The sequence below is a fragment of the Lolium perenne genome, chromosome 7 (assembly GCF_019359855.2).
Source record: "Lolium perenne isolate Kyuss_39 chromosome 7, Kyuss_2.0, whole genome shotgun sequence".
Taxonomy (NCBI): Eukaryota; Viridiplantae; Streptophyta; class Magnoliopsida; order Poales; family Poaceae; genus Lolium; species Lolium perenne.
This window is the reverse complement of record NC_067250.2, coordinates 233,478,223-233,496,332: the sequence shown is the minus strand read 5'-3', so window position 1 is coordinate 233,496,332 and position 18,110 is coordinate 233,478,223. Positions and strand designations below refer to the sequence as shown.

At 45.2% G+C, this 18,110-nt stretch overlaps 1 protein-coding gene across 1 annotated transcript; it reads right to left on the bottom strand.

Moving 5' to 3' along the window:
* Window positions 1-4,699: 4,699 nt before the first annotated feature.
* On the bottom strand, window positions 4,700-7,414 carry LOC127313953 (uncharacterized). The gene is made up of 6 exons (XM_051344430.1): window positions 6,759-7,414; window positions 6,561-6,637; window positions 6,367-6,427; window positions 6,061-6,277; window positions 5,507-5,939; window positions 4,700-5,412 (listed from the first exon to the last, which is right to left on the bottom strand). The coding sequence occupies exons 1-6, from the start codon at window positions 7,117-7,119 to the stop codon at window positions 5,026-5,028; spliced, it is 1,536 nt and encodes a 511-aa protein (XP_051200390.1). The 5' UTR covers window positions 7,120-7,414; the 3' UTR covers window positions 4,700-5,025.
* Between the last annotated feature and the right edge of the window lie 10,696 nt (window positions 7,415-18,110).

The following is an 18,110-nucleotide window of genomic DNA, read 5'->3' as shown; positions in this document are numbered from 1 at the left end:
TTGTTCCGAATGTTTCCACTGGGCATGAAACAATAGTAGTAGACGATGAGGAAGAGGATGACACCCTAGATGGTCAGCTTCTCTCGGCTATTATTGGTAATATTTCAGAAGTCGATTTAGAACACGTGGAGCTTAGTTCTGATCTACAAGCTTCTGAACGTGGTTCTCGATCGTCGGCTGGAAAGAAATCTCGTAGATATAGCAAGAATACTAAATCTAAAATAGTTTCTCGATGAATGGCATGTTTCGGAATAGCAGAGGTCTTGGTGACTTGGCTAAACATTCCCACATTGCCGATGGTTGTAGAGATTATGATTTAGATTTCATTTCTATATCGGAGATGGGTAGGCGAAATTTCACACAGTTTTCTCGACCGACTGTCAGGCGGGATTAACTTTCAGTGGTTTTCTTACCCGCCTCGTTGTAGGTCCGGTGGCATTTTACTTGCCGTCCGTATAGACACCATGACTGTCTTAGCTTGTTCTGATGGAGAGTATCACATTAAGCTCGACATTCAGAATAAAGTAGACGGTTTCACGTGGAGTCTGGTTGCTGTGTATGGTGCCGCCCAGGATGCTTTTAAGGCTGACTTTTTACGTGAGTTGGTAAATCTTACAAAAGATAATCCTTATCCGATTTTAATCGGAGGCGATTTTAATTTGTTGAGATTTCCTCACGAGAAAAGTAAAGGCCGTTTCGATGGACATTGACCTTTCTTGTTCAATGCTGTCATTGATATCCTTGATTTAAGAGAGGTGTTTATGTCCGGTCGACAGTTTACTTGGGCCAACAGCTTGCCTGAACCCACATACGAGAAACTAGATCGCGTGTTGATGGATACCGAATGGGAAAATAAATACCCTATGGTGTCAGTCCGTGCACTAGAACGTATTGAAAAACTGTCTGACCATGCTCCCATCCTCCTAACTACTGGGAATCCCCGTCCTGTTTGTAAACGGCCGTTCAAATTTGAACTTGGCTGGCTACATCGAGAGGGATTTCATGATATGGTTAAGAAGGTTTGGGAGAGACCGGTCGGGGGCAGCACTCCAATTTTGAGATGGAATAATAAGATGCGGAAAATGCGCAAACATCTCTCTGGTTGGGCTGCCCATACGGCCGGTATCCTTAAAAAAGAGAAGGCTCGCTTATCAAATGTAATTGATGAGCTTGAGGCTGTTGCGGAGGTTAGACCGTTGTCTACGCAAGAGATTGAACTTAAAAATCAATCAAATGCGCAGATGGCGAGTCTTCTTCGCGAGGAGGAACTCAAATGGTATCAACGCTCCAAAGCTCAATTCATATTGGAAGGAGATTCAAATACGCGATATTTCCATGGCTTAGCCAATGGGAGACATCGGAAAAAACGTATTCATTCTCTTATTCAAGATGAAGGGTTGATTGAAGGCCATGAGCAACTCAAATCTTACATTACTAATTATTATAAAGGTCTGTTTGGTCCTCCGGAGGAAAGCACCTTCTCTCTTAATGAGGACTTAACGGACGATATACCCCAAGTTTCTATGAAAGAAAATGGTCTACTAACCGCACCTTATACTGAGGAAGAGGTTCAGAAGGCAATTTTCCAAATGGAATGCAACAAAGCACCGGGTCCTGATGGTTTTCCAGCGGAGTTTTATCAAACTTTCTGGGATACGATTAAATCGGACCTTCTAGATTTGTTTAGTGACCTACATATTGGACAACTAGAATTATTTTGTCTAAATTTTGGTGAAGTAATCTTGTTACCGAAAGTTAATGAGGCAGAAAGGATTCAACAATATAGAACTATTTGCCTCTTAAATGTAAGTTTCAAGATTTTCACGAAAGTGGCCACCATTAGACTTAATACGGTTGCGGATCATGTTGTCCAGCCATCACAGACAGCGTTTATGCAAGGAAGGAACATCCTTGATGGAGTGGCGGTCTTGCATGAGACGGTACATGAGATGCATTCTAAGAAATTACATGGGGTTATTCTAAAACTAGATTTTGAAAAGGCGTATGATAAAGTTAAGTGGTCTTTCCTACAGCACACACTCAGGATGAAAGGTTTTTCTCCAGAGTGGCGCGCTCTAATAAATGATTTTGTGTATGGAGATAGTGTTGCAATCCGGGTTAATGATGACACCGGCCACTATTTCCAAACAGGAAAAGGGTTGCGCCAAGGGGATCCATTATCACCGATGTTGTTTAACATTGTAGCGGATATGCTGGCTATACTCATAGAGCGGGCCAAGGCTGATAGCCAGATTGAAGGAGTGATTCCACATCTGGTTGATGGTGGTCTATCTATACTTCAATATGCCGACGATACAATTCTGTTTATGGATCATGATCTTGAAAAAGCTCAAAATCTGAAATTAATTTTGGCGGCTTTTGAGCAGTTGTCAGGATTGAAAATCAATTTCCATAAAAGCTAATTGTTCTGTTTCGGTAATGCCCAAAACGATACGGCTCTGTATACAGAGTTGTTTGGTTGCGGGCAAGGCCAATTTCCTATTCGTTATTTGGGTATTCTGATTCATTATCGGAGACTTACAATCGCAGAATGGAAATTAGTGGAAGAAAGATTACAAAAACGCCTTAGTAGTTGGAAAGGTAAATTGTTGTCCCTGGGAAGAAGATTGGTACTCATTAATTCGGTACTCACAAATATGGTACTGTATATGTTATCATTCTTCATCCTACCGAAAGGAATTCTGCATAAACTCGATTACTATCGATCCAGATTCTTTTGGCAAGGGGACAGCGAGAAAAAGAAATATCGACTGGTTAAGTGGAGTATAGTTTGTAGTCCCAAAGATCAAGGAGGGCTTGGAGTTCATGACCTGGAGGTCAAGAATTCAGCTCTTCTGGGTAAATGGCTGTTTAAGCTACTTACTGAGGATGAGACTTGGCAAACTATTCTTCGGAGAAAGTATATCGGTTCGAAGACATTATCCCAAGTGGTTTGGAAACCTGGGGATTCTCACTTCTGGGCTGGTCTTATGGCGACAAAAAATGTATTCTTTCGCCATGGTACTTTCTCAATCAGGAATGGAGCACAGATACGGTTCTGGGAAGATGCTTGGCTAGACAATGCACCCTTAAGTGAACAATATCCTGCTCTGTATAGGATTGCTCATCGCCAAGGTGATACCATTGCTACTGTAATGGCTACCTCACCTCCGAATGTGACGTTCAGACGGGTTTTACTTAGACAAAGACTTGTGGCATGGAATACCCTAATTCAACGGCTCGGAGATATTCATTTATCACCTGAACTGCATTTAATTTAGATGGAACCTTCATGTAGATGGTACCTTTTCCGTAAAATCTTTCTACAATGCGATCCTTCTTTCTGACTTACCAGTTGACAACAATAAGAAGATTTGGAAGATGAAGATACCACTAAAAATTAAAAATTTTGGATGGTATCTTCGTCGTGGGGTTATTCTCACCAAAGACAATCTTGTTAAGCGGAATTGGCATGGAAGTACACGGTGTGTTTTTTGTCATCAGGACGAAACAATCAAACACTTATTCTTGCAGTGCCAGTTCGCGAGATCTATATGGTCTGTCATCCAAGTAGCGTCTACCTTGTATCCTCCGACTAGTGTCGCCAATGTCTTTGGCAATTGGCTTCATGGTATAGATTCAAGGTTTAAGATGCTTCTTAGGGTGGGGGCGCTAGCAGTTATCTGGGCGCTTTGGCTATGTAGAAATGACAAGATCTTTAATGAAAAAAATTGTTCTTTGTTGCAGGTCATCTACAGATGTACAGGTATTCTCCGTTCATGGTTACCTCTACAGCGAGTGGAGAACCGACAGCTATGTACGGTGGTCTGTACACGGTTGGAGGCTACGGCGAGGGATACTTTTTCCCTACGTGGGTGGCAGCATTGTCTACGGATAGATGCCCCACCTACGCTTTAGGCGTTATATGATTCATCGTTCCGATATGTATCTCGCCTAGTTTTTATTATTTATCCTTTTGGACTTGAGACAACAAAACGGCTGTGTGCATCCTGGTTATGTAGAGGCTGGATGTAATTGCTTATTAAAGTAATAAAGCATCCTTTATCGAAAAAAATTGGATGTGAAAATATACCATCTTTCTAGTGTAAAATGATAGTAATAGCTCATATCAATGGTGATAAGCGATACATGACTACCTAACTTATAAAATGTATGAACATTGTGAGAAGTGAGACTGTGTAATAAAAAAAGTGCATACACATGTACACTTCATTATATTTTGAATCTCATTCATTTTATGCAGTCCATAAATATTGTTTGTTTACATATGTTCTCACAAGTTAGGAATTGTATTTTTATGTTGTGGTCAGTAGTGGTAAAATAGTGAATGTATCATTTTATGTAGTCATTAAATCGGTGCAAGCCTGAGACATAGTCTATCAGAATTAAGTGGGTTGCTTATAATATATAAAATAGAATTTGATGATCTAACAAGATTATTTTAGATGATGTGTATGGTGGATTAAACGTATTTAAAACTTCTGACTTGTACAACACTATAAGTGATATGAATGTGAAACTTAACTGCTCTGTGTATGCATATATATTTTTATTTATTTATATTACACTATCTATGTGTTTTAATCCAGTGCACATTTTCCTTCCTATTGAAGCTAGGAAACAATTTTATGTATATATGAGCATTCAACTAAGCTAGCTTAATCATAACACAGATAGATAAAAATACAAACTCTTGCGAGAAAAGTTCTGTTGTTAAGATTGATTGGTTTATCAATCAGTAGTAGTTCACGTACATGTACTCTGTTTTTATTCTATATATTAACTGCACAATGATACCATGACAGAATTTTGAACTGATCAAATGCATGTGATCTATATGGAGGAACAGTCATCCTAGCTGCTACATGTCACTCAACAAATAATATATATATTTATGTATATTTGTCTGGAAGCATGGTTAAATTAGATTAACAATCTTATTAATTAATCTCATGGTGCAGTGTGCAAATTTTGGAAGGCCTTGGGATAAGTACTTGAAAGATCTCACTCCAATGCCTTTATCGACATGGTCAGATCCAAAGTACTCAGCCCCAGAGCGGCCTTCTTGCTGCTGCTACCTGTCGCTACCTCTAACCTCCTGGAATCCCTGCTAGCACCATCGTCGCCACCACCAAGTAGTGACAGCGACAGTGAGAGTGGCAGACTGTCGCTGCCGACCTCCTGCCCAGCGTTGTTCCTCTTCTTGCCCCTGCCTGCATTGTCTGTTCCCATGTTGGGGCTCAGGCTTAGCTGCAACTCCGGCGTCCACCCGTTCTCCCGCACCACTGCTGTCGCCGCCGCCACCGATATCTTCATCCTCCTCGCCTCTGCGTCGTTTCTGAGTTCATCATTAGGTTTGGCAGGAGCCATAGACACTGCCTGTTTCAGCAACTGCAAGCATGGCACAGAGAGTTGCAGCTTAATTATACTACAGGTGAATGTAGTATGTGTTGATTGAAATCGAGATGTAAACAATGCTACGTACCACGAGTGGAGAACCTGCTTCACGTACCACCGCTGGTTCTGAAGATGGTATTGTTGTGCTAGTCTTGCCATTGCTGCTGGCGCCGGCGGTGCCTCGCCATCTAAACGAGAGACTGTGATCGCCCTGTTCAAAACCATTGGTGACCGCCGACGATGTTGTCCTAGTGAGTGGTCGGGAGCTGCTGCCTATCCAATTAATGCTTCCGACCATGGCGCCATCTGGCCTAGGGACGGCGGTGCTCGTGGTTGCCGCCGCCGACGACCTCAGGTTGGTGGCGATACTGGCGCCCATCACGTCTGACAATTGCGACGTTGGCTTGCCGACCTTGTTCCTTAAGATCATATCCTGTACGAGCCCTTTTGGAGGACCATGGTCATCAACGGCTCCTGCCCTGGCGGCCGTGTTGTGCTGGTTGAACGCCCATTCTTGATTTCTAGACGCATGGATGATATTACCGGTTAGGGTTTCGACATCCTCACTCGCATCGCATCAGGTATGTCCTTAATGAATAATGAGTAGATCGAGTACGCAGGCGCATGTAATATTTCTATTACCTAAGGCTCGTATAGCTCTTGAAGTCGAAGGTTTGTAATGGAGGCTGCCGGCGTTGGAGGAGGCCGTAAATACGACTAGCATCGGGAAAGAAGCTGGTGCTTCTTGACGCAAAGACCCCGGTGTTGGAGGTCAGTGCCGAGCCAGGTGCTCCTTGGAAGAACATGTCGTGGAAACCATGATTCCCTCTCCTCATGTGGAAATTCATGGGAGAAAAGACTGCCACATATAATTGGGAAAAATCAGGTAAATGAAATCCTAGGGGGATAAACTGGAGATGTCTAATGTCGAGGACTGTAGATGATAACCTGAGGACATGGCCGCCCTCTCGTGGCTGGACTCATGTTCTATCTTTTTGCTTCTGTACATCTGAAAAGTCGAAAAAAGATGGACAAGAAAAGGGTTAGGTTCAACACTTGTCGTGTGAAGGAAAGAAGCAACTAGCTAGAGAACAGCTACGGAGCAGTCATGAGAAATAGGCTGTTTCCTTTTCTGCCTTTACCTGCAAGTGACTTTTTACATGAGCAATGCTGAGCCCCCTCACGTTCATCATCTGAAGCACCAGCTTTGGGGTTGCTCCTATATCGAAAAGGAGATCAACAAACAGAAAAGTTTAGATCACGAATCGAAGGGAAACAATTTACGAGAAAAATAATGTAAACCAAGACATATATGGGAGTAGCTGCGATTAATTACTTACTCTCTTGGCCGCCCAGCCGCTCGACGGCATGGAGGAACGCCATGTGGAGGTCCGGCGTCCACCGGAGACGGGGGTGCTTAGACCGGTTGTACTGCCGCACCGTTGGCACCCTCTCGCCGCCGCCCTCAGGACCCCTGCTTTCCGAATCATGGTTGCTGCTGCTGTTGTTGCTGCTTGAGCTCCCTCCTCCTCGTCCTGCAACCTCACTTGTGCTACCGCCTCCGTCGCCGTCGTCACCACCGTCTTCCTCTCCCAAGTCCTCGTTGAGGTCCAGCTCCCCAGCCTCGTCATCTTCCGAAGATCCCTTCCCAAGGTCTTCAAGAGTCTCCACCAGCCCCTCCTTCTCCTTCACCTCGCCCATACCCTCCCTGGCCTCCACCACTTCTCCTTGACCTCGTCTACCTCTCTACATGGGGGTCTATACAAGCACGTTAGGATTGGAATGATATGGGGGTAGGAAGAAGATGGGAATGTGATGGAATAATTAGTAGGCAGACGGGAGCGTAAGCAAAGCCAGTGATGTAGGAATTAAAATAACGGAAGGGAGGAAATGGACAAGTAGTAATTCCACCACATTGACTTGTTTTCAAGACTGGTATTCCGTCTCATTCCTTTTTCTATAGCCTAAAGGAATTTGAGAGTATACTACCGTTGTTATTTTGTGATGGGTGTTGGGGGGGGGGGCTATATATTTGGATGTGGAGAGGGGGACTGGTTATCAATTGGCAAATGACTAGGTGTGTGGGAAAGGAAGCAAAAGGAGAACGTTGACACTTGCCGCTAGACGACTCTTGTGGTGATAACAACTGTTGCTCTCCAGTTTTTGTCACCTTAATTATGTTTATCGTCCATGGTAGAAGGGTGGAAAATATAATTGTGAGTTTCTTAAAAGATAAACTTCTTACGACCACAAATTCTACAATAAAAGAGGACCATACTTTTAATTTCCCATTTCATACAACCATAATAAAAATAAATAATATGCACAAAGTAAACTTGGTATGGTTGCTATTTCTTTTTTGTTTTGCGAAAGTTTCACCGATATATTAATAATCATCTATGATAGCACAAATCGCCTGAAAAGCAATATAAGGGCCACCTAGCAACGACTCCTCACCCCTCCATCACCAGAGTCAGACAATAGTTATCCTAGTAGAGTTTGTTGTACTGAAGGTAAAACCTAAAGCTCTCCGTGTTGGCTTGATGGAGATAATTACGATTGTGATATTTGGCGGTAATTCTGTTGGACCAGCTCTAGCAATATAAGAGGATTGTATCTGCTTCCTTGCTCGAGGTTTTGCTAATGTTATCTTTCAGCATTGTTATAGTGAAAGCAGTATAGTGGGTCATACATTATAGCTAGTAAGCACATGGAGCTCAATCTGTGGTGTGGCTTGAGGATCCACCAGATTTTATCTATGACTTAATGGTAGATGATGCAACGATCTTTGAGAATTAGTAAAAACGGTGTTGTGGCTTTCTCTCAGAAAACAACCCCGCGCTGCTATAGAAAGGTTGCCCCAGTATAAATTCTCACACTTGGACAATCAAACTAGTCTTTGAACACCAAGAGTATTGTATGCTCACCTGCAATAGGACAGATCTCAACATTAACTTTCGGATATATTAAACTTATACTTTAGCCAATGTAACAAAAAGTCTGAATTGATAAAAAAGGGTTATTAACCCTCCCCTCGTGTCTATGGTCCCCGAGACGTCATACATAAGATTTATGAAAGACCACGTCTATTTTATTTAATAGTGTGTTGGTTGGGTTCTTGAACTTCATATCATTAGGCTCTCATACCATACGGAATTGATGCATCAATCAACATATTCAAAAGTCCACAACTGGAAAGGGCTAGGCAATATATTTCAATAAGAGAATGCAACACAAAAAACTCTTCGTTGTATCCGCTCCGAGGAGGATAAATTCTATACCACCATCTGCCACACGCGTGCAAGGAGATAAATGGCTTCCACAGTTGCACGTAGGGACATGAGATGCAAACTATCACTTCCAATACTGGTTTCAACGAGCATGAGAAGGTTGTATAAACCACTTTAAGGAGGAGAAGGATGCCACCAACTCAATCACCGCGTTGGGGTATAGGAGAAAGACACCACTACCACCCCATTGAGGTAGGAGAATGGAGCCACGCTATGCCGAGGGGGAGGACAAGCTTGTTGTCATTAGTATCGTTGCCTCCACTCAAAACCTGTATGTCCCGACATCTGCCATTGCACGAATGTGAGGTCCTCTAGTCTCCTACTCATCTTGAGCAACGGTTCCGGTATGACTAGGGATAAAGGAAATAAAATATTTTGTTTTAATTAGACAAATTGAAAATATATTGGTATGATAGTTGTTCAATATTCCCATGGATTCAAGAACATTATTTCATGGATTGGGTGAAATAAATACTATAGTGTTTCTATAATGTAGGATATAATGACTGTAGAGTTCCGTAGAAGAAAACAAAGACATTCCTACAAACAAGAACGAATGGCCATGATCTATTCTATGCATATGTAAGGCAACCTAGGAGTTTTGGTGTTCATGCCTTGAAGATCGAAAGCATTACTTTGCGAACGAAATGTTGTTTATGAAGGTGTACGACGACCCTGACCTCAAGGTTGAGTAGAACTACATGCGGAGAAGGCTACAACTGGAAGCACCTCCGTAGTTCTACATGTGTAAGGTGTAGATGACGTACACCTGACTCCCATCCAGCGAAGCACAGGAAGAAGAAGATGCGGACCAAATATCTAGCAGCACGACGGTGTGCATATGGTGTAGAACTCCAACCCTGTGTGCAAGTTCCAAAACTCGGGAACCACACACGAGGGAGAGAGGGAGAGTGGGAGAGAGAGGCAAAGAGACAAAAAGGATGGGATTGAGAGGAGGGAGTGCCTCCTCTTGATATAAGGGTTGGGGGAGGGGAGGTGGGACCTCCAACCATGCGCCCCTTAAGCCATTGCACCCCTAGGGTTTCGGGGGGTGGGGCACTTGGGAAAACGGCTACCTCCTACCCATGGTGCTTGTGGAGCCCCCCTTATGGGCTGCCACATGGGGGCCCATTAGGGGTTAGCCCTATATATAATCCATTTTAGTATTTCATTCAATTAATTAAATACTAAAACACATTAATTAAGTCTCCGAGCAATTCATTGACTCTACAACTTCTTCTGGTACCTCTCCGGAACAATTCCGGAGATCTATCTTGTTACTCCGACGATCCCGAGTCAAACCCTAAGCATCATATACCCTTAAGCGTGCCACCCTAAGGTTCGAGAATGCACAGACATGATCGAGATACATCTCCGAACCAACAACGGGATGTGGAAAACCATGATGGCCCATTTGCCATCCACGAATTAATCTTGTCGTTTGAACCTTAATGTCGAGTCATATTCCCTTTGTCTCACGGTGCCTAGTTTGTCCGAGGTCCGATCTTCGGTATCTTGATACCTAGTTCGATCTCGTTACCGACAAACACATATACTCGTTCCTATCACATTCTCGTGACCTAGTCGCATGGTTGCAAACTTCATAGATGTAATATCACTGAGTGGGCTTAGAGTACCTATCTGTCATGCGGACGGACAAATCCCGATATCGACACATATGCCTCAGCGCATCTCTTCGGAATACCTGACATACACCTTTATGATCACCTTGTTACGGTGTGATGGTTGATGCAGTCAAAGCAGCCTCCAGTGATAGCGATTAGATATGATCTCACGGCCTAAGGAATATGTTACAATGTTTCTTTAGTTACCACAATGCTGAACTTTTTAAATGGATCGCATTGCAATATTTATGTTGGGTGAGTGTCCATCACATCAGTCATCCAATGATATGACTCCATTACTAATTGAAAGGAATGCCCATGATCAGGAAACCTTGATCATCTCTTAATCAATGGACTTGATTACTAGGGATATAGTTTTGTTTACATACCACATGTGTACTAATGTTTCCGCTTAATACAGTTATAGCATGTCATAAAACTTATTATGAACATTACATATATGACGATAAAAACATCTTTATTATTTGCCTCCAGGCACATGTCCAACACTGACAACGTTATTTTGAATGTTATATAGCTTATTGTAGGATATAGTGTAGATTAGTTTGATAAATTTGTATCTTTTGAATGATCGACCAGTATTGTAGACCCCAAACTATTTGAACAAACTCAGTTATATTTGATTTTCTAAGCCATCAAATAATTTAAAATTTACATTATCACAAATTAAGGAAACTTCCCTAGGGTCTATCATATGTTTGTCCATGTATAAGGTAATTTATGCAAGACTCACCCAATAGAGTTTGTATCTCCGTATAATCTTTGCAACCACGCTCTCTCCACTCTTTCTCATAGTACAAAACTCTAGTAGATCGTCTGACCCCTATGTGCCTCGCACTATGGTCGAACTCCATTTCTCCCCTTGTAGAGGCTGATAATTATGCCTTTCCACATTAGTGGTGGCTTTCATGGTACACCGGCACATCGATGAACATGCATGAAACTATCTACACTAGTGGAAAACATGGCTTTTGTTCCGGGTGGTAAGGGTCTTTTATCGTGGGTGGCCATCCGCGACAAAAGAGGCGCGATAAAAGGTCCACCTTTTGTCGCGGGTCGCTTACCACCCGCGACATATAGTCCACCACGTGGCAGGCGCGGGGCGCGCAGGGGACAAGCTCTTTTGTCGCGGGCCGTATTACCACCCGCGACAAAAGACCCTCTACGTGGCGCGCGCACAACGCTGCTGCTTTAGGGTTTGAGGGGTGCAGCACCCCCCCCCCCCCCCGCCACCGACCCCCTTTTATTTCATTTTTTTCATTCGAAAATAAAAGTTGCATATATTTGTACACTACTAGAAGTGGTACACGTTCATTCATTGTATATATATAGATCGATCAAACAAATATTGGAAGCAAAAGTCGATTCCCCTTACATATTCGTAGATTCCCCTTACATATATATATACATGGAGCTCACGATCGACAAGCGGTACTAACGACCGTCTATTTAGAGGTAGAGCATCTATTTGGACTAAACAAGCATTTGTTGTTTAATACTTCTCTAACAAAAAGTCCCGCCAGTTCCTCCGCGATTCCTAGTAGGTGTTCCTTTGGTTGGAGTCTGTCCCGCATGAAGTCGACCTATATACGAAAATGAGATGAGTATGACTATATCAATCTTGATAACGAAATATTGATGATAATAAATAAAGTTGTGAATGTTATTGCTTATGTTGAATTTATTTTTGTTCTGCTTCTCAGTGGTTAACATGCGAATGGACTCGCAAACATAGTATCCACATAGATTCGTCCCTTGTGGCTGCTGGGGGCACGGTACAGGAGTAAATGTTAGCTTCTCTGCCCAGGTACCCTCCTTATGATGATTCTTGAAAGCTCTCCAAGCCCTGCCAGGCAAAAGAATGATTGAATGAGTGGATAATTAATTGATATCTCACGAAAGATATAGCGCAGCGATGAAGGAAATTACACTTGGAGCAACTTCTGCAAGTCGCGGAACCCGTCCACGCCTCTACTCAGTGGGTCTCTTACTTCAACTATTCCCTTATCAGGTTGAATGTCTAGTAGAATCCAGTGGAAGCTGCACATGTTATGTATATACGTCAGGAATTACACTTAACATCGAGTAAGAAAAAATGAATGTGCATAAAAGATCATTAAGACTCTCACTCGTAGTTGTAAGGAAGCAATATTGAATCACAGAAATATTGCTCCCCCAAAAACCTTAGTAGGTTCCCCCCCCCCCCCCCCCGTTTCTTGGCGTTTATGCTTTACCGTTTCAACATGTATTTTATCCGGGTCAACAAACCCAATATTGATAATATTATTACTTTTGCATTCACTGATCTTCAGTCTGCATAAGAGAACACATAAGATATAATGAGTATATGCAATGAAAACGAAAATGAACTGAATGAAAATGAACTTATATGTAGTTAACAACTTACAAGCAATAGCAACTCATGAGAGATTTGTCGAGGGCTTCTAAATTGAATAACTGCCAGAGTTCATTCATCTCAATATGGATCTCCTCCTTTCGGTAGTAATATTCAAATGGTATATTCGCCACGATGTACCTTATGTTCTCCTTGCATGCATCAAGGTACCACTGATGCAAATTCCGCATATGTGTTGGCAGTTTATGCAGCTGCTCTCTGCTGACCAAGTCGGCCCCGTAGATAAATTTAGGAGCTATATCAGCAGTGGGTAGTGCAGCATCTGCTGCAGACAGTAATTCCTCCACGGTAACTGAACAGGCAGCCGCTAGCCTTGCAGCTTCTTCCATATCGAAACCACCATGTTCCTGGTACACCTTGGGAACATTAAACACTTTGAGTGCTGGGATCGATTGTTTGGGCTGATCTCCGAGGAGGGGAACTTCCTTTCTCTTTTTGCCTTTTGTCGTTTGCTTGGCCTTGAGGGGTGCACTTGTTGAACTTGACTTTTTCTCGGCTGCACTTCTAGCTGATGATTTGCTTGTGCCAGCAATATCCTTCTCCTTAGACTTTTCATCCTTCTTCTCGTCAATTACCTTCGTAAGGTGGCGTGTATAGTCATCCTTCTTCTCGTGTAAGTCATACTGCGATGGTGTGTTCAGAAAACTAACAACATATTCTTTTTGCTTCTCTATGTATGGCTCTGGCGCTGGAGGTCTCCTTATGAAAAAAATCATAATTGTACTATTTCTTAACAATGGCATCATTTTCCTCCTCAGTACGATCGTAAGGACGGGGGGGGGGGGGGGGGGAGGAACCTTTGGGACTTTTGGGGGGGGGTGATCAGTAGGAGGAGGTGATGGTGGCCTGCGAAAACCTGGTGGAGGTGATGGTGACCCGTCGGGACGACCGGTACTAGGGGCTACCCAGCGGGCAGCTGATGTTCTTCTTTTCCCAGAGAATGATTTCTCCCAGCACCTCTCTGAGTGTAAGCCCCCCATCACCTCCAGGGATTTCGAGCTCCAATGTCTCCCACGACGGTACAACTGAATCCACCCCGACACGAGCATAGCCAGCTGGAATCTGATTGCCATGCCATGTTGCCGGCTCACCTTCAGGTCCAAATGCCGGTAAGACATAGCCGACCGCCACCTTAACAGACACCTTCCTGAACACCTCATGGAGATCACAAGGTGTTTGCTCCTTGATTCCATCCAAGGGGTCGCCAGGACCGGCATCTATCATCATCCGTGTAGGCGGGGCCTCCGAGTCGGCCACGCTGCTGTCTCGTCGCTGAGATATGCCGGCGCGGCCCGAGGCGGAGCGGCGCAGGCGACGGCCCGAGGACGCGCAGGGGAGGCGGCCCGAGGCTAGCTCGCAGAGGAGCGCGCAGCGGCGGCCCGAGGCGGAGCTTGCGCGCGCGGCTGAGGGCGTCGGCGGCGGCGGTGAAATCCGGCAGCCTGGCGGCGCTACTTTGCGTTAGGGTTGGCCTCCAGTGTCGCGGGTGGCGGCTCCGCCCGCGACGCCCACTATTTATACCTACCCCCTTTTGTCACGGGTGGTGGCTCGACCCGCGACAAAAGACCCCGGCACCACCCGCGACAAAAGGGGGGGTCTTTTGTCGCGGGTCGAGCCACCACCCGCGACAAAAGGATTTTGGGCTGATCCGTGGCACAGCGCATCCAACGGCTCTGGCCGTTTGAATCCAACGGCCTAGAGCCGTTGGACGCGGATCAGCTCATACCCTCTCAGACCCCTTTTCTTTTTTCTATTTTAAATTAATAAAACTATTATTTTAATAACTTTTGAATGGTAACTCAAATACAAATGTTTTATATATGAATATTGATCAGAAAAAGCTAATGAACATGAATATGACATCCATATACCTATTTGCATCTCGCATCATATCAAACATTGAAAGTCGTGTATGTTTCACCCCTGTGCACCGCCGCCGTGCCACACGTGTCGCGTCCCTGTGCCACGTGTCGCGTCCCGTCGACGCCGTTGTGCGACGTGTCACCACCGCTTCCACGTGCCTCGCCCCACCGACGCCGTCGTGCGACGTGTAGCCACCGCTTCCACGTGCCTCGCCCCGTCGACGCCGGCGTGCGACGTGTGTAGCCGTGGCTTACACGTGCCATGCCCCGCGTGCGCTATATAGAGCGACGAGTGCGGGCGCAACCACACGTCGCCACCGCCTCCTCCACTCATTCATCTCCGGGATGCCTCCATGTTGTCGAGGGGCGTCCGGTTTCCGTGGCGTTCGTGTGCGTCCAAGCGGTAGGTTCTACGCCGAGATACGCGCCGGTGGCTTCCACCTCACCCTCGGCATGTACAACACGCCGGAGCTGGCGGCGCACGCTTATGACGCGGCGGCGTGGCGTTTTTCAGCGGCCACGGCGCGACATGAACTTCCCGGATGTTGAATCGCTAGAGGAGGCGGAGTTCCTCGCGCCACCGCCGTGCCTCATCGACGACGAGGACCGTCGCCGGCACCGCCAGGTGCAGCGCAGGATCGGCATCGCCGAGCACGACGAGCAGTTGATGCGCCAGTGGAGGGCGCAGTTCCCCAACAACGTCGACAACACCGACGCGTTCTTCGCTAACCTTAGGGCACAACGCAGGTCCAACAGGCGCCACCGTCGGGCCGTCGCCACCTTCGCGCTCGAGAACCCGAATACAACTTGGACCGAAAACGACCCTCGGTGGGATGACATTTGGACGGAGACAACCTCCGACGACAAGTAGAGACTAGACTAGTAATTTATCTATTTTATTGTAATTTCAATTAAGTCGTTGTCGATTCTATTAGTTTTTGTTCAATAAAGTGGTTGACACAAAATTTATTACGATTGAACTGAAATTAAAGTACAGAGCTCAACTGAAAATTAAGATACATGGCGAGATTCGAATGTTGCAGCCATTCAATCATAGTCGTGCCTAGCCCTATAATAGTCGCCACTGTAGTCATCATAGTCGCCGACGTCATCGTCGCTAGCATCGGGGTCGCGGTTGTCGAACCTCGGCGGGTGAGCACGCGTGGGCTGGGATTGAGGGTAGCGTAGGCAGGGGCCACGATAGGCCATGACGCTCTGGAGAGTCCGGCCGCGCCACCACATCCGACGGCCGGCCTCGTTGAAGTTCTCCTTCTCTTGTTTGGTAAGAGCGTAGCTGGTAGGCCCTTCAAACTTCCCTGGATGATTTCCGTTTCGTCCTTTATGATGTTTCTGGTCCTCCCGTGCTTCTGTTGTATCTTTTCTCTTCCCATACACGCCCAGGAAACCTAGAATATTCACACAAAGATTCTTGGTCAGGTGCATCACGTCGATTGCAGAGCGGACTTCCAGGACTTTCCAATATTCTAGTGAAGGAGATATGCCCTAGAGGCAATAATAAAGTGGTTATTATATATCTTTATGTTTATGATAAATGTTTATATACCATGCTATAATTGTATTAACCGAAACATTAATACATGTGTGATATGTAAACAACAAAAGAGTCCCTAGTATGTCTCTTAACTAGCTTGTTGATTAATGGATGATTAGTTTCATAATCATGAACATTGGATGTTATTAATAACAAGGTTATATCATTGTATGAATGATGTAATGGACACACCTAATTAAGCGTAGCATAAGATCACGTCATTAAGTTATTTGCTATAAGCTTTCGATACATAGTTACCTAGTCCTTATGACCATGAGATCATGTAAATCACTTATACCGGAAAGGTACTTTGATTACATCAAACGCCACTGCGTAAATGGGTGGTTATAAAGGTGGGATTAAGTATCCGGAAAGTATGAGTTGAGGCATATGGATCAACAGTGGGATTTGTCCATCCCGATGACGGATAGATATACTCTGGGCCCTCTCGGTGGAATGTCGTCTAATGTCTTGCAAGCATATGAATGAGTTCATAAGAGACCACATACCATGGTACGAGTAAAGAGTAATTGTCAGGAGACGAGGTTGAACAAGGTATGGAGTGATACCGATGATCAAACCTCGGACAAGTAAAATATTGCGTGACAAAGGGAATTGGTATCGTATGTGAATGGTTCATTCGATCACTAAAGTCATCGTTGAATATGTGGGAGCCATTATGGATCTCCAGATCCCACTATTGGTTATTGGTCGGAGTGAGTACTCAACCATGTCCGCATAGTTCACGAACCGTAGGGTGACACACTTAAAGTTGGATGTTGAAATGGTAGAACTTGAATATGGAATGGAGTTCGAATATTTGTTCGGAGTCCCGGATGAGATCCCGGACATCACGAGGAGTTCCGGAATGGTCCGGAGAATAAGATTCATATATAGGAAGTCATTTTATAATATTTAAAATGATCCGGAAGGTTCTATGTAAGGTTCTAGAAGGTTCTAGAAAAGTCCGGAAGAAACCACTTTGGAAGGCGGAGTCCCAAAGGGACTCCACCTCCATGGCCGGCCAACCCTAGAGAGGGAGGAGTCCCAAGTGGACTCCCCCAAAGGGGGCCGGCCACCCCCCCACATGGAAGGGGGGAATCCCACCCCAAGTGGGATTCCCACCTTGGGTAGGTTTCCCTATCACATGGAAAGTTTTGGGTTCAGGTCTTATTCAGAGACTTGTAGTCCAACACTTGGGGCTTCCACCTATATAATGAGGGCCAAGGGGAGGGGGCCGGCCACCCCAACAACCACAAGGTGGCCGCACCCCTTAGTGGCCGGCGCCCCCCTCTCCCCAAACCCTAGCCGCCCCGCTCCTCCATTTCCCGCACGCTTAGCGAAGCTCCGCCGGGTTTCTCCACCACCACCGACACCACGCCGTCGTGCTGTTGGATTCAAGAGGAGCTACTACTTCTGCTGCCCGCTGGAACGGGGAGGTGGACGTCGTCTTCATCAACAACCGAACGTGTGACCGAGTACGGAGGTGCTGCCCGTTCGTGGCGCCGTGATCAAGATCTTCTACGCGCTTTTCCAAGCGGCAAGTGAACGTCTACCACAGCAACAAGAGCCTCATCTTGTAGGCTTTGGAATCTCTTCAAGGGTGAGACTCGACAATCCCCTCATTGCTACCGTCTTCTAGATTGCATCTTGGCTTGGATTGCGTGTTCGCGGTAGAAATTTTTTTGTTTTCTATGCAACGAATCCCTACAGTGGTATCAGAGCCGTGTCTATGCATAGATGGTTGCACGAGTAGAACACAATGGTTTTGTAGGCGTTGATGCTCTTGTTATCTTTAGTTGAGTACTTTGTATCTTTGTGGCATAGTGGGATGAAGCGGCTCGGACTAACTTTACATGACCGCGTTCATGGGACTTGTTCCTCGTTCGACATGCAACTTGTATTGCATAAGAGGCTTTGCGGGTGTCT